Source organism: Phyllobates terribilis, unplaced genomic scaffold (assembly GCF_046119375.1).
Source record: "Phyllobates terribilis strain yellow unplaced genomic scaffold, ASM4611937v1 Scaffold_2__4_contigs__length_985480577, whole genome shotgun sequence".
In the NCBI taxonomy this organism is placed as follows: Eukaryota; Metazoa; Chordata; class Amphibia; order Anura; family Dendrobatidae; genus Phyllobates; species Phyllobates terribilis.
In genome coordinates this window covers 156245008-156266328 of record NW_027362762.1, presented here as the reverse complement: position 1 = coordinate 156266328, position 21321 = coordinate 156245008, and the positions used below count along the sequence as shown (strand labels likewise).

General features: G+C 40.4%; 1 protein-coding gene across 6 annotated transcripts in view; it reads right to left on the bottom strand.

The window, feature by feature from the left end:
• Positions 1 to 585: 585 nt before the first annotated feature.
• The window catches only part of PDE1B (phosphodiesterase 1B), a 499904-nt gene continuing 479168 nt past the window's right edge, over positions 586 to 21321 (bottom strand). For 5 of the 6 annotated variants that reach the window (XM_073663163.1, XM_073663165.1, XM_073663166.1 and 2 more), the window contains 2 exons: positions 11179 to 11247; positions 586 to 8214 (listed from right to left, as the gene is read on the bottom strand). In XM_073663163.1, coding sequence (XP_073519264.1) covers positions 8195 to 8214; positions 11179 to 11247 — 89 coding nt within the window. In that variant the 3' untranslated portion in view covers positions 586 to 8194. Of the gene's footprint in view, positions 8215 to 11178; positions 11248 to 16117; positions 16822 to 21321 lie in introns of those variants that run through there. The other variant, XM_073663167.1, reaches the window with a different exon arrangement.

Below are 21321 nucleotides of genomic sequence, written 5' to 3'. Positions count from 1 at the left end.
GGATGACCACTGAATGTAGCTTTAGATCCAGATTGTTAGTGCACCTAGATCGTTATCATTATAATTTGTATCAGCCCTGATGCTGCTGCATAAGTTACATCTGATCTACAGGCAGCATGTATATAGAGCAAGAAAAACTGAACACATTGATATATAGTTTTGTGGGTTATAGGAAGTTTCGGCCCCAGCAGTTCGCCCCCAGGTACATTTCGCCCCCGCACATTTCGCCCCTATCATTTTGCCCCCAGGAAGATTCGCCCCCACACATTTTGCCCCCGCACGTTTCGCCCCCAGACGTTTCGAACTGGGGCCGATATGTGCGGGGGGCCAAATGCTGGGGATGAAATGTGCGGGGGCAAAATGTACCTGGGGGCGAACTGCCGGGGGCAAAACATCCAATTCCCAGTTTTGTGGGACATAAAGGAAAAAATACACCTTATACTTAATCTAAATCTTTGTTCTTTCTGTGCTTTGGAGTCCAGTGGGCGGTCCTAAATAGTGATTGTGTAGCAAGTCTCCTAATACAATATGGAATTATCAACTTGTAAAACACATCTTATACAGTGTAAATAAGAGCCAACAAACTATATTTCAGAGATGCTTTATTAATATATTAATTAGGAATTAAAGACAGATGTACATTCTAAGGAGTAATAGTCTCCCTCTGTTATTTTACATGCGCATAGTTTAAATCTGACAATGTGTATCTGTGAGGTGCTTTTTGCATCAGTTATAGCAGTGCAAAGGTTTTCAGCAAGATAAGAAATCTTCCACACTCACAATCTGGGCAATAGGTGTTGTTCTGTAGTTTTAGGCTCAGCTCAAGGTGAGGAGATCGGTGCTCGATGAAAGCAGTATAATTATTGCCATCTCTTGATCCTAATTTGTCCAGAATTAGGGGAGGCTCCTCAGGGACTCAGTGGCACAAAGTGACTTTGTTACAGGACAGCCATATACTATTTCTTTAAATAGGACACGTATGCCATGTACCAAATACTTTACTATTAAAACTAAAGACATGGGCCCTGATTCAACAAAGTGTTTCCGACAGAAATCTGGCACAAAACACTTTTGATTATTCGGAAAAATTTTGCGCAGTTTGAGGTAGGGCAAAAGATGTGCCACTTTTTGCGCTTTCATGATAGATTTGTCCAGCTCTGCCAAAATGGGAAGGACTTGGGCAGGATGGGGGTGTGAAACCACAAGTCATCTAATTCATAATCAGCTGTGGCATACCTTATGCCAGAAATCTTACTCTAGTCTCTGACTAGTGTAAGATTTGTGGCGAGGTGCATGGAGGCTCACAACACTTTTTCAGACATGCTGGATTTATTAACCCCTTCACAATATTTACATCATATGTTGCGTCCCTGCCTTTGATGTGGGCTCATACGCTGGGCACACATCTTTCTCCACATATGACCGCTAATTTAATCAGCCATTATGTGCCTTTAACAGCTGCATGTGTAGCGGTGCTCCAACCGCGGCTGTCAACTTGTTAAATCCCAATGTCAATCTATGACAGCGGGAGTTAACACATGCCAACAGAGGCGCGTATCATTCCACGTGCCCATGACGTGCTCGCAAGGTGCTGATGGGTTGCCATGATAGCTGGGGATCTGCTGATGACCCTGATGCCTGCAATTATGATCATCCTTTAAGGAGATCGAGATTTCTGCTATTCATAGCAGTGCTGATGCTGTTACACTGCTATGTATTGCACAAGCAATCGAACAATCGCAGCTTCAAGTCCCCAAAGGGGACTATTGAATACAGTTAAAGGTTAAAAAAAGTTTATAAAAAATGTAAAAAAAAAATTTCAAATCACCACCCTTTTGCCCCACTGAAAATAAAACAGTAATAAAAAAATAAACATATTTGGTATTGCTGGGTTCAGAAATGTCCAATCTATCAAAATATATAATAAATTAAGCCGATTGTTAAACAGCGTCACAAAAAAAAATACAAAACACCAGAATTAAGTTTTTTGGGCCGCTGCAACATCGTAAAAAAAAGCAACGAGAGGCAATCAAAACATCTTACCTACCCAAAGTGATATTGGTAAAGATTATGGTCAGGGCGCAAAAAATAAGCTCTCATATCCCGAAAAATGAAAACACTATGAGTCTCAGAAAATGGCGACAAAGGCAAAAAAAAAAAATTTTCATACGAATTTCCGATTTTTTTTTCTCACTAATTAAAGAAAAAAAAGTATACATGTTTGGTATCTGCGTAATCGTACTGACCTGGAGAATCATATTGCTAGGTTAATTTTACCATATAGTGAAGGTTAATAAAAAAAAAAAAAATTGTGAAATTGCACCTTTTTTTTGCAATTTCACTGCATTTGGAGTTTTTTTCTCCCATTTTCCAGTACACTACATGGTAAAATGAATGGCGTTATTGAAAAGTACAACTTGTCCCACAAAAAAAAACAAGCCCTTATGCGGCTATTATGACGGAAAAAAAAAATTATGGCTCTTGGAAGAAGGGGAGGAAAAACGAAAACGAAAAATCGCTTGGGGGTGAAGGGGTTAAGAAGCATGCATCCCTTAATGAATCAGGAGTGTCTGACTTTAACATGCCCCTCATCAAGGCCAGCATTGTCTTGATTAGTTGAGGCCTTTATGTACAACTAGCCTTAGGCATCTTCTGTGTAAAAACAGTTGGGTAGAGATATTTCTGTACCATACTGCATTAGGAATGTGCCAGAGGACACAGCGCAGTGTGCAAACTGTATACCCCAAAACTTCTATCTACAACTGAAAATTGTTAGAAGGTCTACAAGTCATTTACTTGGACTGATATTAACCCTATGTGTCTCTAAAAAGCCAAACAGACCATGTCAATGACATGAAGAATCACCTACCATCAATGACAAATGCTGCTCATCGGTCTATAAATTAGTTATTCTCATTTTTTTTTACTCAAGAAGGGAATTATTCAAATGATCCTTCCGTCAGTTTAATGAATATAAAGCTTTGTTCTGCTATCACGGGAATGATTTTTTATTCCTATGATAGTCAACAAATCACTGCATCTAAATAGAGAGATGCAGACAGCTGCTTACATATGGCACCAAAATTCTTGCACATTAATCAGCCTATGTCAATTAGGCCACATCAGTTACATTAAATCTGTAAACTTGTCACAAAATAAATGGTTGACAATAGGAAAAGAAATAATCTGCTTTTGCCCATGGATTGTCGAGTATTGCAACTCGGCCCTATTCACTGGAATACATACAGCCTGCAATAATACTCTCCACTGGACCATTGGACAAAAATCTAGAAATAGGTAGACCTCTGCACCTAATTCTGGACAGCCCTTATATTAGCAACAGTTTCAACATATAGTGTAAATACTTTGATAAATGTTTTACAGTCAACGTTGAGACACTCTTCTTATAAAGGAATTCCTATAACCATGACACCAATGACAGTAACCCAGGACTGTTTACCATTATACTATTCTCATTTACTCTGAACAGCATGTTCCCAAAATGCTTCAATCGTTATTTTATAGTTTTAATTGATTTAAATAAAAAAATAAATAGAATGAGTGGAAACTGTATCATTTCCTCTGTAATTAGTCTTATTATTTCTAAAAGTAGTAATTAAGAAAGTATGCTCACTATACATACCTACCATTTTTATACACAAAACCATGTGTTTCCATATAATCTGCACATTCATACGGCATCTTCCTATGTTACCTACTAGTCTAGACCATGTGCAAGATAATTGCATCAGAGGGGAAAAAAACATTCTAGTTGGCTACAGTTGGTCTTGTCGTATTCAAAGGGTTGTTCTAAAGTTTCAACTTCACAAGTGCACCACTCCCTACCTTCCAAATTCCTGTTTGTCGGGGAACAATGCGCTCCTGCAGATAGACAGTTCAGACCAGCGGCTTACACCGCTTTCCCTAACTTAGCACAGAGGCACTAAAGCTGGAGGGATCATGCGCTCCAACAATTCAGCTAGCTTTAGATCAGTTCTTACAAGATCTATTAAAAAGAGCTTGCAAGCACGGCACATACCTGGTCACTGAGGCTAGGCTGCAGCAGTGGCCAGTAGCTAAAGTTGGGCATGCACATTAGATGGCTGTTGACTGAACAATGCTTCGAACAATCGTTCAGCCGTCTCTCCCATACACCGGAGTGCTTGTGCAGCCAAGCGCTCCTGTGTTCTCATTGAGAAACCCGCCGAATGATGCGTCAGCTGGCAGCTTGTCTCAGAACAATGCAATCAGCAGTCTGACATGCCTAATGAATATCTCTCCCAACCATCAGTAGGCCAACGCCCCCATACACATTACAGTCGGCCGAACCCATCAATATCAGCAGGTTCAGCCGATATTAGTCTAATGTGTATGGGGGTCTTAAGACAATGATCATTAAACAATAAAATTAAAGATCCGACCATTCTCCTTAACAACAAAGAGGATTTTTAATAACATTTAAATTGCAAAGTTGCTTGTTTTTACAACCACTTTGCAATTTTAACTATTAGTAATGTTGATAAATCTCTCTTGCCATTGTGCTGAAGTCTAAAACATGAAATGATTCATTATCTATATAGGCAACATGGCAGGTTGCTTTATTATATAAAGGATTCAATGGTGCATATTCTTAAAAAAAATTACCATTATTACTGACTTGGGTTTCTCAGAAATTTTTTTTTTCTACAACTCCCCAACTGTCCTGGCTGCAACCGGGAGCATTTAATTCTCCTTATTTAAGTTTTAGATGCTATGAATACTCATAGAAATTTATGACAATATACCATCTAATGATCATGTAATAGTCTGTGCTCTAATCCCACAATGTGTTCAGGAGTCGAGAGCCAAGACCAAGAATTACAGACATTTTGTGTTACTGTTCAGTGAACTCAGCATCCAACGCTCAACTGCTTTTCCACATCACCAACTCTTTCTTGATGAAAATATTTGCACTGCTGATAAGCATAGCATATGGAAAATTACAAAATAAGATTAAAAATAAAGAATGTACCAACCATGGGCACATTAGAAGCAAGATATTTACAAATCTCTGCAGAGAATGTATCCCTCTTCTTGCTTAGGTTGCAACCTTACATCTGAAATACTATGAGAGAAGATTATTTTCTGCATCCCAATACATTGGTATAAAAAATCAATTCCCAAAGATGTATGACCATAGACAAACAATGTTACATCTGTATAATAGATCGTGTATTTACTAGATACAGAGTCAATTCAAATGTACAGAGTTTAAAAATATAAGATACAATTCTAAAGAACGCAATCCAGAAGTGGTCGGGGTTCTTGATGTCACCTGGTGACACACTTCATATATTTACTTACTGATGTGTCAGATTTTAAGGTGGGAAGTTTGTGGTAAATTAGAAAAGCCAAGCTTCTTGTTAGAGGTGGATCTTAATTTTGGAACTTTGTTTTTTAAACAATTTGTAAGAAACTAGATATTAAAATAAGAAGAAAACTAGTTAGGATCTTTAGTAAAGAAATATGTATTTTGATCTAAATATTCTAAAATATTCCACATTTACACTCTGAACAGGTAAAGTCACCTCACAGTTTTGAAATTTGGTTTTCAATTACGTGTTCTCTTTAATTCAAAGCTTACCACCACATATCATAGTAACGCGTGGTCCAAAGTTAAGGAAGACTTTGACAAATTACCTCTCGAAACATGTTAGCATCTGAAAACGTCCTATGTGTGTGCATATTTAAGACTACCTCCTAGATCCATTTTCCTGCCATGAAAGTAAACAGATAGGGAGAGGAAAATCTAAAATAAAACAATGAAATATAGAAAAAAAAGGAAGACATGACAAGTATGTAGAACTGAATCTAAATCGAAGAACATGTATTATGGAAGCCACAGAACAACGATATAAATGGTTGACATTATTACCTAGAGTTCAAAGAAAGGATATTGCTCACATGACTAAAGAATGAGCAAAAATGCATTACATGGGGATTGCAACTAAATCAATATTATATTAAATATAGACCACTCGCTGTTCATAAAAGTGACAGACACTTCATTAGCGAGTGTGAGACATTCTTATCATCTCTACACAGATGATGCTACCATTCATCTATTCTAATTTTAGAATTATGCTTTGTATGAACCACAATCATTCAGTAAATCCAGTTTTCTTTTAGCATTATAAATCTTGATGCTACTTTTTACTTGCTTTTCTTTAAACTATAGAAATCTTGGTGGTACCGGTCTTCAGTGAGCGGGTCAGTCTACTGTAACTTGTTTATCATCATCAATTATCTTCTGCTCTGTATCATTTTAAGCCATATATCCCCCATCTACACGATTTACATTCAATTATTTTCATTCCGTCTTCTAAAAAGTTTATATATTTTTGCTGTCATCTAAAATAGAAGATTTTCACATACATTATCATCATCTACTCTAAAGCTTAGTGTTAATCCGGTCAAATATCTCTAGGGTATAAAATGGTATTTATGTGGTTATATGGATACACATATTGACTGCACAACAGATGAAATGAATGATAGGTGTATAAACCAATAAATATGACTGTGGCTCGATCCTATATCATTCATTGTACCTAGACACATCCAACCTGCAATGTTAATATGCTGTAGGATTGTGACAAACTCCCTGAAAATCTTTAACCTGAGATGTGATGGCTAAATAAAAACTCCAAGTGTGAACAAAGACCTTTTGTCGAAAAGAGAAATGCCAAGTCATTATTACCGTGAAGTGGTCGGGGCTCTAAAGCCACAGCGGGTTCAGTAAGTAATGGAAAGATTGCTATGTCTGTAATCAGACTGATGAGAAGACGTAGTTTGAGACTTGGTACAAGACACTTCAAAACAAGGCACAAAACACAACATCCAAATCCATGACACAGCCAGGACAGGACAAACAAGAAACTTTCGATAATCTGCCACAGGGAATGGTCACACACAATGACGTACGGGCGCTTGGCATGGGAAATTCACTGAAAGATGTCATCCAGTGGTGCTCGGCAGGCTCCCAGGGAGGGATTCGCAGAAAACGCATAGTCTTCACATAAGTCTTGTGGTTGTCCTCTAGCTTGGTGGGTTTTAGAGGAAGATTCTGGATTATGGGCCACAGCCGGAAAGAATATCAGCCGCAGTGTTTTCCTACCAAGGAAATCCATAGACACTGTGCCAGGTGTTAATGTGTAAAGCAGCAATACTAAGTGGATAATCCGATAGATAAGCATTCTTCTAATTAAACTACGGTAATTATTAACATGCTTTGGTCCCTGTTGTTTTACTACTGTGGATTTACGATGACGTGAAAAGGGGTGATCCCCTGGTCTGATTGTATAAATCACATTGCATTGGACTACACATTCCTTTGTATCAGGTGCTTATTGCTCAGAATCAGTTATTCTCAAACCATTCACAGACAGGTAAACTTGATCTGACCGACAGATTTCCATACCCAAGAACTGATGGTTACACATGCATTATGGTTGGGAAGCAATCCCTGAGGACTGATTTGAGGAGTACTGTTCTGGCAAAGTTCTGGATACCCAAACTATTTTTGGGTGAGCACGGTTCGTAGTTGTTAATATTGCATTTTCTTAGGTTGCAATACATAACATAGTCCAACATCATCTTCTTTGCACTTTCTTCAGATGAGATGAAAGAACAGATTTCCATTTTTTTCTTTATGTCACTGTGCATATATGAATCATTTTTGTTTGTTTTTTTTTTGCATCACTCTGGAAAATGAGAACTAAGTCATGCAGAACCTTCAAAGATTTGTGGGAGGCATTATATATATATATATATATATATATATATATATATATATATAAAATGTAGATGTACATTGCTGACAGCAAAATAAGAAGAGTGCTTTAATCTAAGAGAAACAGAAAAGAAAAAAGTCTGCTCTTTTTACAAAGCAAAGGCAAGTCCGTATGGTAGTACCTAAATGATCCACAATAAGAGAGACAGACCCACATAGCAGAGAAAGGTGGACAGAGAGAAAGAGCTGTGCAATGATCTGTGGGTCACCCACGCAGTGTCACAGACGGTGGGATTCGGAGGGTTGTCAAGTTCCCTGAATGCCATATGTTCTGTGCGTGTTAAGTGACCTGCGGCTTCAGATCCAATCTCTGTATTCCCTGTGTCCTAGTCCTTCTGTACTGCAGGGAGGGGATCTGGACCTCTATGTGGATGGAGAAGTACCTAGACAGTATGAGAACATAAATTATCAGAAAAGTATAAAACATACAGAACATTGATTTCATTCAAAATATGTATGCTAGATAAACTCAAACACTGTATAAGTAATGTTAGCTGCATGCATCTGCAGAATGGTGGTGAGTACCCAGCCATATTCTGGCTCCAATGAGGTGTGCCTAAATTAAAATCTCTAGGTCTCAGCTCTAGCGAATGCTTCAACCAAACAAGGCAAGTCTTAACTGCTCAACCACCACAACCCTTATGTATAACAGACCACTGCCCTTGCCCCATAATCTTCCTCCCCAACATCACTGAAAGGGAGCTCACTCATCTTCTCTCCAAATCACACCTCACCACTTGTGCACTTGACCCCCATCCCATCCAACCTCCTCCTCAACCTCACCACCATGCTTATCCCAGCCCTAACCCATCTTTTCAATCTATCATTAACTTCTGGTACCTTCCCTTATGCTTTCAAACAAGTCACAATCACACATATCCTAAAGAAACTATCCCTGGACCGACCTCTAAGTGCAGCTATTGTCCCATATCGCTGCTCCTGTTTGCCTCCAAACCCCTTGAAAAGCATGTTCATACTGAACTTTCTTCCCACCTCTCATCTAACTTACTCTTTGACAACATACAATCTGGCTGTCGTTCCCACCACTCTACTGAAACTGCCCTAACCAAAATTACTAACAAATTATTTACTGTCAAAGCTAACAGACAATTCTTTATACTCCTCCTAGACCTGTCCTCTGCCTTTGATACAGTCATCCACTCCTTCCTACTACAGATCCTCTCTTCCCTTAGCTCTCTCCTGGATCTCCTCATACCTTTGTAGCCACACATTAAGTGTCTCCCACTCCCATACGACATCATCCTGCTCTCTTTGTTGGTGTCCCTCAAGGCTCTGTCCTGGGACACCTACTTGTCTCCATCTATACCTTTAGCCTGGGAAAAATTATAAAGTCTCATGGCTTCCAGTACCACCTATACACTGATGACACTCAGATCTATCTCTCTGGCCAAGACATCACCTCTCTGGTGTTCAGAATCCCAGAGTGTTTATCAGCCATATCCTCCTCCTCATCACGCTTCCAAAACCTCAATGTGGACAAAGCCAAACTCATCATCTTTTCTCCATCCCACTGAACATCCCTACCTGATCTATCTATCACAATAAATGAAATCACGCTGCCCCTTGTACTGGAAGTCCGCTGTCTCAGAGTAACCCTTGACTCTGCCTTTTCCTTCAAACCGCAAATCCAAGCTCTTACCACCTCCTGCCGCCTCCAACTAAAAAATATTTAAAGAATCCATCCTTTCCTCAACCCTCAATCTACTAAAATGTTAATGCATGCCCGTATCATCTCCCATCTCAACTACTCCAATATCCCCCTCTGTAGCCTCCCTGCTAACAATCTCACACCTATCCAGTTCTTCCTTAACTCTACTGGCCGACTAATCCACCTCTTTTCTTGCTACTCCTTCACTTCTCCCCTCTAAAAATCTCTTCATTGACTCCCAATTCCCCAACGTATCCAGTTTAAATTACTAACAATGAGCTACAAAGCCATCCATAATCTGTCTCCTCCATATATTTCTGAACTAATCTCCAGATATAGTAAAATGTAAACAACTGCAGTAGATCTGCTGCTATAGTAAGATCAGATAGGCAAAGAGCCGCAATCTCAAAGCACCGTATGCCCTGGTGCAAATAATAATGAAATGATTAAAAGAAAAGAGATGTGCTGCAAACCACTCATAAAATACAAGAAGAATGATTCCTACCTGTCTTAGAGAAAATAGTAGTCCAAATGAAGCACTTCAGATATACGCGTGCAGCTTCCAGGAGTCCTTTGAAGAAGTCACAATTGCAACAAGAAGTGATGGACAAGTGCCGAAGTCTGTAGAATAAGCCGTGAGTATTGCAGAAAATGGGTTCAGACAGCGTGTTAACGCAGGAGATAGAGGGCTGTAGAGACTCTCAGAGACTTGGGCTTTCAGGTACATGCAGCCGTTGCACTAGGTGGATACAGGGATGAAGATCATGGGTGAGAAGAACTGCAGACAGCCTGATAGGTGTGCCGGCCGGTCACACCTGCAGGACAGCTGAAACCTGAAAGCCTGAGTCTCTGCAGCCCTCTAACACGCCATCTGAACCCATTTTCTGCAATACTCACGGCTTGTTCTACAGACTCCGGCACTTGTCCATCACCTCTAGTTGAAGTTGTGACTTCTACAAAGGACCCCTGGAAGCCGCACGCGTATATCTAAAGTGCTTCATTTGGACTACCATTTTCTCTAAGACAGGTAGGAATCACTCTTTTTGTATTTTATGAGTGGTTTGCAGCGCATCTCTTTTCTTTTAATAATCTCCAGATATCTTCCAACACGTAATCTCCGGTCCTCCCAAGACCCTCTTCTCTCCTCCATACTTATACGTTCCTCACCCAACTGCCTCCAAAACTTTTCCCGAGTATCCCTCATCTTCTGGAATTCTGCGCCCCAACACATCCAATTATCCACCACACTTGGAACTTTCAAACGGAACTTGAAAACCCATCTCTTCAAGAAAGCTTACAGCCTGCAATGACCCCACTGCCACCTCGCTACCACTAGAGCTGCAAAACCCAACCTACTGTCTCCTTCCCCATTATCCTGTAGACTGTAAACCCACAAGGGCAGGGGACTCTTCTTTCTATTCCAGTCTGTCATTGTTAGTCTGTTCACTGTAATTCATATTTGTATTTTGTATGTAACTTCTTCTCATGTACAGCACCATGGAATCAATGGTGCTCTAAAAATAAATAATATTATTAATAGTTGAGGCTGGGTTCATACCGTAAAAAAAGGTAAACTTAATCCACAGCTGTACAAGGCCCAATGGTCCATCCTGTCCTAAATCCCTCTCTCTGCGTCCCTACCTGGTCTCCATGCAAACTGAGCACTAGTCCAGGTTACCATTTTCCTCTGTGCTATGCTCTTCCTCGCAGGGTGAAAGTTCATCCACAGACGTTTGGTTTGTGATTCCTGAAAATGGAAAATGGAATAATTAGATATGTTATAATAAGTCCAAAGCACACAACGTAACATATAACTCCACCAGTTTTCACAGTTAATATATATATATATATATATATATACACAGTTGAAACCAGAAGTGTACATACACTACATAAAAAGACACATATGCATGTAAAATATTAAAAATGCCATGGTAGCACAAGACCTATTTTTTATTTAAATTAATAAATAAATAAATACATATGACAGTTTGGTGTGGCTAAAATTGGCCGTGATGTATTTATTAAGAGTTACTAAATATTTAATAAATAAATATACCATAATAAATAGAAATTTATTATAAAAATCTTCTTAAAACCAGATAACAATAAAACCAACAACCAACTCCACCCAGCAAAAGCTGGGCGATTATCCCTCTAATAAAACATCACGACAGTTCAATAAAAAGGGGAGGGTGGGAGGGCGTCGTCTTATCTTCGTCTATCGGCGAATACCAGCTGATACCTCGACCCGATGTTAAATACATTATGAATTTCCCGCACTTTTTAGATCCACCAATCAGCTTCCTTGAAAAAGACCGCGCATTCAATTGCTTCAAACCAGATTTTTTAACCTGCTCGTGCCCTTGCACAGCTGACTAAAACAACCTTTGACCTAAATAGGACTAGAAAACAAATGTTAACCACCAGTATAATCACTATAAAATAATTAATAAACCAAAACTAGATGATTAAGGGTCTGTGCGACCATGTATCCCCCATTTTAATAATGGCAGGCCCCTCATGGTAGCACAAGACCCATTTTTTATTTAAATTAATAATAAATAAATACATATGACAGTTTGGTGTGGCTAAAATGGGCTGTGATGTATTTATTAAGGGTTACTAAATATTTAATAAATATACCATAATAAATAGAAATATAATATTATAAAAATCTTCTTAAAACCAGATAATAAAACCAACAACCAACTCCACCCAGCAAAAGCTGGGCGATTATCCACCAGCCAGGACTTAAAAAGTCCTGCCCCCCCCCCCCCCACACCCAAACATCACAGCCATTTTTCAATTGCATTCTGCAATCCTAGATTAAAAATATTGAGCCCTATATCAGAAAGGTGCACAAAATCATTCCTGAAAATTCCTGGAGCAAACCCTTCTAAATCCGAATGCCTATAGGAAAAACCTCCTAAAAGTAAAGAGAATTTTTCCATTGCTCTATTCACGCTCTTTCTGATCTTTTCAAAAAATTAATTTTCAGAATCTGCCCAAGCTAATCTCGGAATTATTTCCAAAAAAACTAAAACAGAGGTCGGAAACCAACACTTTAATAAAGAGAAATCATTGATCAAAGCAGATCCAATATTTTCACTTTGCTTAGATCATTGCCCCCCGCATGAATTATAAGTAAATGAGGGTTTGGCCACAACAGAGATAATTTCTTTATTTCTTTACAAACATTTTCCCACCTTAGACCTCTAACCCCGTGCCAAAATATATTGAACCTGTCTTGATCAAAAAGAGAGATTTTTGGAGTTACACTTCTTGGCTGCCCTCTTCTGGGCCCAATGAATATAGGAATGGCCCAAAATCCAGATAACCATTGAACCTGAGAGAAAAAATAATTTTGTAAAATAAGCTCAGGCCTAACATATAGCTTGAATTTGCTTGACTCCCATCTTCCTATCTTTTTGATTATATTCTCATTCAAACCTGATTTAGCAGCTTCCGTGGCTGCACCGATCCTGAAAGAATGAGACGATATTTTTTCATCCTTCAAACTCAATTTTGATAAACATTTCTTAAGAACAGCATTAAATTGAAATTTTGTAGCTGAAGTGCCATCTTTATGTAAAAATAGAGGGCCATCAATAACAGGTCTAAGTGATAACCATTCTTTCATACTTACCAAAGGACAAATGACTGCATTGTTTAACGCATTCAGTTTAATACATGTTCCCTTGCCTGTTTGATCAGTTTTTGATCTGGAAAGAAAGATTAACATGAAATGCTTTTTGACCTTAATATCTCCTAATAATAAACCCGAAGTTTTAACTTTACTTTCACACATTAGTTCGCCAATTCTTAACGCTGCGGAAAAGGCTAATAAAAAAGCAGCCCTAAATAGGCATGTCTCGAATTCATCGAAACAGACATCAGATAAAAATAAATAAAGTTTCTGAAGTAACTCAAATGAAATTGGACGCCTACCATCCGGAGTTGCAGTAGCTCTCTTAAATCCTTTTAACGCCTGCTTCACTGGTAAAAAAACTATTCAATTACATTTCGCCTAATAATCTCAAAAAGAAAGATACACCAGCCAAAACTTTCGCTATAGAGGCGAAAGATAACTTTCTATTTAATAAATGCTGTACAAATAATAATGCAAATTCAACATTGCTTTTATTAAAATCAAATTTCCAATTAATGCAAAAATGTTTCCATTCCAACCATGCAGCTGAGTATCCAGCCCATGTTCTATTGGCAACTGAGTTCTTAATATAATATGGAATTAATCCCAAATGATATTCCATAGATGGGCTGGACAATGGATCCCTTCTTGTTTTGCGTCTGGTACCAGCGTGTTAAATACTTCCCACTGGCGGCGAGAAAGTGAATAAGCGATATTGTTTACATAACCTTCAATAAGCCGAGCCTTCAGCCAAATATTCTGCTGAAGACAATAAAGTACCAAATGTCTAATAAATTTAGCTGACCAAGCACATTTTGACAATAGTGTGTTCACAGACAAAACAACACCCTGGTTATTAGAAAAGAAAACAATCCTCCTATTCTTCAGATAAGCACCCCAAATCACTACCACTACTAAAATTGAAAAAAGCTCCTATGTCATCAAATTTTTCATTACTTTAGAAGTTACCCATGAATCTGGCCAAGCGTCAGCAGACCACTGACCATTGAAAAATATCCGTAACCACAACCAACAGAAATTTCAGTGAATAACTGCAACGATTCAGAAGAAACAAAATCCGTCTGCCAACAAGTACGTCCATTAAATTCTTTGAGAAATTCTAACCAAATGGACATATCTTCTTTCATAGGTTTGGTTAATCTAATGTGAGATTTCAGTGATTTCAGACCCATAGTTGCATCGTACAACCTCCTAGAAAATATCCTACCCAAATATCCTACCCATTGGGATAATTCGAAGGGAAAAATGTAATAATCCCAACAATGACTGAAGCTCTTTTAAGGTTGTTTTTTCTTTCAGCAACATTAAACTCAGCTGAAAATGAAGCTGTTCAACCTTAGCTTACGGTAACCTGCATTCCATAGCTACCGAGTCAATAGTAATACCTAGAAAATCTAAGCAATAGCAGGGAAGAACAGTTTTTTCCTCTGTTAAGGGTACTCCAAACCACTCGGATAATTCCTGAAATTTCATTAACAAATTCAAACAAGCCTCTGAACCATTAGAATCAATAAATGGAAAATCATCTAAATAATGTAGAACCCCTCCCTCCCTGATTTCATCCTGTAAGACCCAATGTAAAAATGAAGAAAAAGCCTCAAAGTAAAAACAAGACAATGAAAAACCCATCGGTAACTTCTATCAAAATAAAAAAAAAACATTAAATTGAAAACCCAATGAATTAAAGCCTTTTGAGTTTACAGGTAATAATCTAAATGCAGATTTTATATCTGTTTTTGACATTAGTGCTCCCTTCCCAAATGTCCTCAGCAACTCCACTGCTTGGTCAAAAGATGCGTATTTGACAGATGCTTCGGTTTTACTTACTTCATCGTTCAAAGACGCACCTTGAGGAAAGGAAAGATGATGCATCAAACGAAAAGTACCCACTTCTTTCTTGGGTACCACTCCCAATGGAGATAGCCTAAAATTCATAAATGGGGGTGCTGGGAAAGGACCTGACATCCTTCCCATCTCAATTTCTTTATCTATTTTTTCCTTAACTATCGATTCAAACATATTAACAGATGATAGATTATCTACCCAACTGCAGCCGGTACCCGAAAACTCAGGAACATAGAAGCCATTTTGAAACCCTTCAAAAATCAGCTTAGCTCTGTCCCGATTTGTGAATAGCTCGAGCCAAGGGAGCACTCTTTCCAGATTCACTGGTGTCGATGCTTTTAAGAAGAAGCTCCTTGGATCCCAGCTGCTGCTGAGCAGACTGAGCATTTTTTCCTGAAACATTTTGACATGGGGTGCATGCCCCCACAGAAAGAACATTCATTTCGAAATCTACAATTATTCTGCCATTTGCATACTGTTTCATTAAATGCAAAGCAGCAACCCTTTCTATTAATAACTCCAGGCTTAGGTTGTCTAGAAAAGTTATTCCTCTGTGGCAGCATAAGGTTGATCCACAGTCCTACGTCCTTCACACCCCATTTCAGAGAGGGGTGTACAGACAACTTTTGTCTAAATGAATCGTCATAATAGTACCAGGCCATACCGCCAAAGTTACGGTATGCCTCCAGTACAATATCCAAGCGTTGAAACAGGCCAGAGCAAAGATTGGGTCTTTTTTCGCCAAGTACAGCAGCATAAATTGAAAAGGCCTGAACCCAATTAAAAGACTTGCTTAACATTTTCTTTTTATCTTCGCTTTCCGATTTTTCATCTCTTTTTTCTCTAGAAGCAGACTCTTTAGTAGGAAGCAATGAGAATATATCTACATATTCAAGATTCCAGATTCGTTCTTTAATTGAAACATTTAAATGAAATCCCAGTGGAGAAATCTCACAAACTAAAGCTTCCTTTAAGCAAGCTTCTGAAACACCAGAATTTCTCCGCAATTTAGACTTGTAAGGCCTCTCCAAAGTGATATTCAGGTTAAGACGGTTCCTAACTTGAGGCTCCTCTAACATGTCACTCACTATCTGCCTCATAGCATTTCTAAAATACTGGTCACACATAAGAGGGACAGACGAAGAAACATTGATCATCTCACCCCTCTTCTTAGGTACATAGGAACGACTGGATCCAGGGGATGCGATGACCTCCTCATCTGTGCTTACAGCTTCCTGAAGCGGTGATGATGGGCGCCACCAGTCTTCTTTAAATCTGGCTGCAGATTCATCCTCTGATGAGTCTTTCTCAACGTCACACCATGCTCCTGTTGCTGGTGCACTTACTTTTCTTCCAGAGCTTCCTGTGCAGGTGATCTTTTCTTAAGCTTCGAGATAGCAGGTGCCATCTTTGATGACCCTGCCTTCACCCGGTCGTCAGCGGTAACCCGGACACTCCTTCCTGATGTTGCGGACGCCGCCTTATGACGTCCGTAATGCCGCGACTCGGCCTCCGAACTTGGCGGTAACTCCCTCCCGGCGCCGGTCTTCTTCCTGGTAGTCAGCAGTGGCGGTGTCCTCTTTCTTTTCAGGTTTATATAGCTCGATTGCCCTCACTCACTCACCGCCGCTGGTCCATCTTCAGCAATTTCATTCTCCGGTAATCTTCTTTCTTCTCCTGAACTTGATTGAAGAGCCTTCTCCTCCAGACATTTCCTCAGCCACTCCTCTCCGCCGTCCTCGCCCGCTTTCCTCAGGAGCTGCTCAATTAAACTCTCCATCCGTCTTCATATCCAGCTGATACCTGGACCCGATGTTAAATACATTATGAATTTCCCGCACTTTTTAGATCCACCAATCAGCTTCCTTGAAAAAGACCGCGCATTCAACTGCTTCAAACCAGATTTTTTAACCTGCTCGTGCCCTTGCACAGCTGACTAAAATGACCTTTGACCTAAATATGACTAGAAAACAAATGTTAACCACCAGAATAATCACTATAAAATAATTAATAAACCAGAACTAGATGATTAAGGGTCTGTGCGACCATGTGTCCCCCACTTTAATAATGGCGGGCTCCTCATTCTCTCTCTCTCATTACTCTGGCATTTGGCAAATATTAAAAATTATGATAATCCTAATTGACCTAAAACAGGAAAGGTTTATTCTGATTTCATGTCAGATATTGAGAAAAACATGCATATGTGTCTTTTTATAGAGTGTATGTAAACTTCTGGTTTCAACTGTAAATATATGTAATTTTTTAACATACAGCCACATATGTAAATTCACTAGATGGACTTATACAAAATTAAGAAGCAGAAATTTGTTGAAATTCCCTATAACAACCAACAAGCTACTAGATACAATATTTAACTCCTTCATGCTGCGGTCAATTTCCGTTTCTTTCTTCTTTTTTTTTTCTCCCCTTCTTCCCAGAGCCATAACTCTTATTTTTCTGTCCACATAGACATGAAGGCTTGATTTTTGCAGGACAAGTTGTACTTTTGAATGACACCATTCATTTTACCAAATTCTTCTCATCAGTGCTATTCCAGCAATACCCAACATGTCCAGTTTTTTATTTTATTATTTTAGCCCCTTCGCGGCCTTGGGGTTTTCCGTTTTAGCATTTTCGTTTTTTGCTCCCCTTGTTCCCAGAGCCATAACGTTTTTATTTTTTGGTCAATATGGCCATGTGAGGGCTTATTTTTTGTGGGACGAGTTGTAATTTTAAACGTCATTACTAGTTTTACCATATCATTTTGAAAAAAATTCCAAGTGCGGTGAAATTTAAAAAAAAATGCAATTCCACAGTTGTTGTTTTTTTCTTTCCAGGTTCACTGGATGCTAAAAGTGACCTGCCATTATTATTCTCCAGGTCATTACGAGTTCGTAGACACCAAACATGTATAGGTTCTTTTTTATTTAAGTGGTGAAAAAAAAAAAAAAAAAATTGCGCCATTTTCCGAGACCCGTAGCGTCTCCATTTTTCGGGATCTGGGGCCGGGTGAGGGTTTATTTTTTGCGTGCCGGGCTGACATTTTTATTGATACCATTTTGGGGTAGATACGATGTTTTGATTGCCCGTTATTGCATTTTATTGCAATGTTGTGGCGCCCAAAAAAACGTAATTCTGGCGTTTGGATGGGCAGGGTTAATGCCGTGCTTCAGGTGCGGCGATGTTAAATGCCGCTGTCAGAGATTGACAGTGGCATTTAACATATTAACAGCCGAGGGTGGATCACGATTCCACCCGCAGCTGTTGCGGGCACATGTCAGCTGTAAGAATCAGCTGACATGTGCCTGGTTGAGTGTGGGCGCAGCACCAGAGCCCTCACTGAACTGGGGGTGATGGCCTGGGGCGTACTAATACGCCCCAGGCCAGTAAAGGGTTAGTGGTGAAAAAAAATCAGAAGTTGCAAAAAATAAAAATAAAAAAATTTGGGGTTGTATCGCCATTTTTTCGAGACCCATAACATTTTTATTTTTCGGCTGATGGAGCTGTGTGATGGTTTATTTTTTGGGGGGCAAGACAACGTTTTATTAATACCATTTTGGGATAGATATGACTTTTTTATCGCTTGTTACGGCCTTTTTTGTGGAATTGCGGAGACCTAAAAAAAAAAAAATTTTGGCATTCTTACATTTTTTTTCGTTTACGGTGTTTAGCGATCGAGTTGCTTGTTTTTAGATTTTGATAGATCAGATTTTTCTGAATGCGGTGATACCACATATGTGTATTTTTAGGTTTTTTTAATATCTTTATTTTCAATCAGGAAAAGGGGGGGTGATTTGAACTTTTATTTTTTTTTTCCATATTTTTTTAAAACATTTTTTTTTTACTTTTCATTGTTAGTCCCCTTAGGGGACTTGAAGATTAGTGATGAGTGAGCGTACGCGCCACTGCTTGATACTCGATTGAGCACTGGGGTGCTCGGGCACGCTCAGTACTCGATCAAGTATCACGGGTGCTCGAGCGCTATGATTGATTCCCCACCCCGCATATTTGGCTCCTGTTAGACAGCCAATGAACATGTTGGGATTTCCCATGTTGGCTAATAGCATTACTGTAATTGGCCGGCCGCATCGCGTCATGGGGTCTTATATAAGACCCGGTGAAGCGATGCTCGGGGCAGACGTGATGCTTGACACAGTGTGTTCAGAAGCAGTTCAGGGAGAGTTGTTATAAGAGGGAAAGCGTAGTTTAGTCAGGGTTTAATAATATTGCTATAGGAGTACTTGTATACTACTTCTGCAGCATTAAAACAACAGTCCTTTTCAGGGCTAAATATTTTCCTTTCTGTAGTAAAACCGCTGTTACCTGCATTCAGTGGAAGGAAAGTTTACAATTAGAGGCATCTAGTCAGGGTTTAATATTACTATTGCAGTACTAGTATACCCCTGCTGCTGCACCATTAAAACAACAGTCCTTGTCAGATTTTTTTTCCCCTATTAATACCGTAAAGTTTGCAGACCTAATTTAAAATGTGCAAGACGTGCGGTAAGGGATGAGGAAGCAGACGTGCTGCTGAGTGCGTGTAGAGGCCGTGGGCAAAATGAAACTGTGCCTGCTGCGGGAGCACAAAAAACACACTCATCCACAAGACCTAGCTTCCTGTCCCACTTTGCAGGGGGGCGCGGGACACCACTCTTGAAGCCAGAACAGTGCGAACAGGTGATTAGTTGGATAGCAGATTATGCTTCCAGTATGTTTCCCAGCACCACCCTGTCTTCCACACAGTCCAGTCTCCTTCCTCCCAGCATGGTATCTCCCAGGAGACAAGTGATCCCACACTCGGAGGAGCTCTTTACATTTCCTTTTATTGATTGTGGCCTCTCGCCCTGCATGTTTCAAAAGGGACATGAGGAGCTCGTATATAGTGATGCCCAAATATCTGAGCACCCACAGTCAGTAGACGACAACGGTAGGGAATGGCAATTAGTGTCTAAAGAGGTAGATGATGATGAGACACAGTTGCCAACAAGTGATGTTGTTAAGTCAACAAGTCAGGAGAATGCGGAAGTGGAAGATAAGGTGGTGGACAATGAAGTCACTGACCCAACCTGGGAAGTTCCTGTGCAGAGCGAGGCCAGCAGCGCAGAGGGGGTGGGATGCGCAGCACCGCAACAGGCAGGAAGAGGCAATGGGGTGGCCAGAGGGAGAAGGCGGGCATCTGTTTTCCAGAGCACCTACATGCGTGAAATTCCCAGTCCAAGGGTTAGGTGTTCCCCAATCTGGCACTTTTTAAAAAAAATTGTGAACAATAAACAAATGGTCATTTGCAACCTGTGCCATACCAAGATCAGCAGGATCCTAATGTAGCACCCTGAGGATTCGGCTGCTACAGGGGTATTACACCTCAACCCAGAGGTGTGGTATTCCACTCCCGGGTAAGGATGGAGTGTGGAACTGAGCTCAGTAGGCTGCATGCACTACACACATCCCATTTCCGGGGGACAGACCAATGGTACTCCCACTAGAGAAATGTGCAGGTACGACAGTGTCTGTCCCTGGCTGGAGTGGGAGGGGGGTGGAACATCCCAGTAGTGTAGGGGCAGATAGGGGGAGCAGTCTGGGTAATGCTAGGAGCTCATTGGGTGCTGGTCACCTGAGCTCACACATAGAGGGAGTATATAAGGTGGGAACCATCTTAGATCAGGGTCAGTCTGTCAGAGTTGAGTCAGAGAAGCAGAGCAGCTCAGCCAGCTCCAAGGCCAAGAGAGAGAGAGAGGAGAAAGAAGGACCCAGAGGGGGAGAAGAGGGAACTCCAAGAACCCAAAATTAGATCAGAGGGTGAAGAGTTGGCACAAGGGTACCGGATCCCAAGCTGGTGGAGGGCCCTAATCCTTAGCCAGAGACCGGAGGTCGTGGGCAGGATCTGCCACGACCACCCACTAAATCCACCCGGAAGGCAAACCAAGAATAGGGTCAGGGAACCCAGAGACAAGGGTTTACCAACAAGAGGCCCGAGGGAGCCGGACTTAGGTGGATCCCTGGTGGGGAAGGCCAGAGAGAAGGAATGTCAGAAAGGGAGCTCAGGATCACGCTCCAGAATTACTTGGGAGTTGGCCGAGTCCAGGACCTGGTGGACGCAGCACGGCTCGGGCGGTCACTCAAGGCCGGAGTGACCAGCATAACAGCAGTAAGTAAAGACCCTGAACTGCACAGCCCGACTCTGAGTCTCATTACCATCCTCACTGCACCTCCACAACCACCATCCTCTACACCTGACCCCCTGAGGCTATACCCCTCCCGTTGGGGGTTATACTACCTGAGCTGCACACACATCACCAGCCTCAG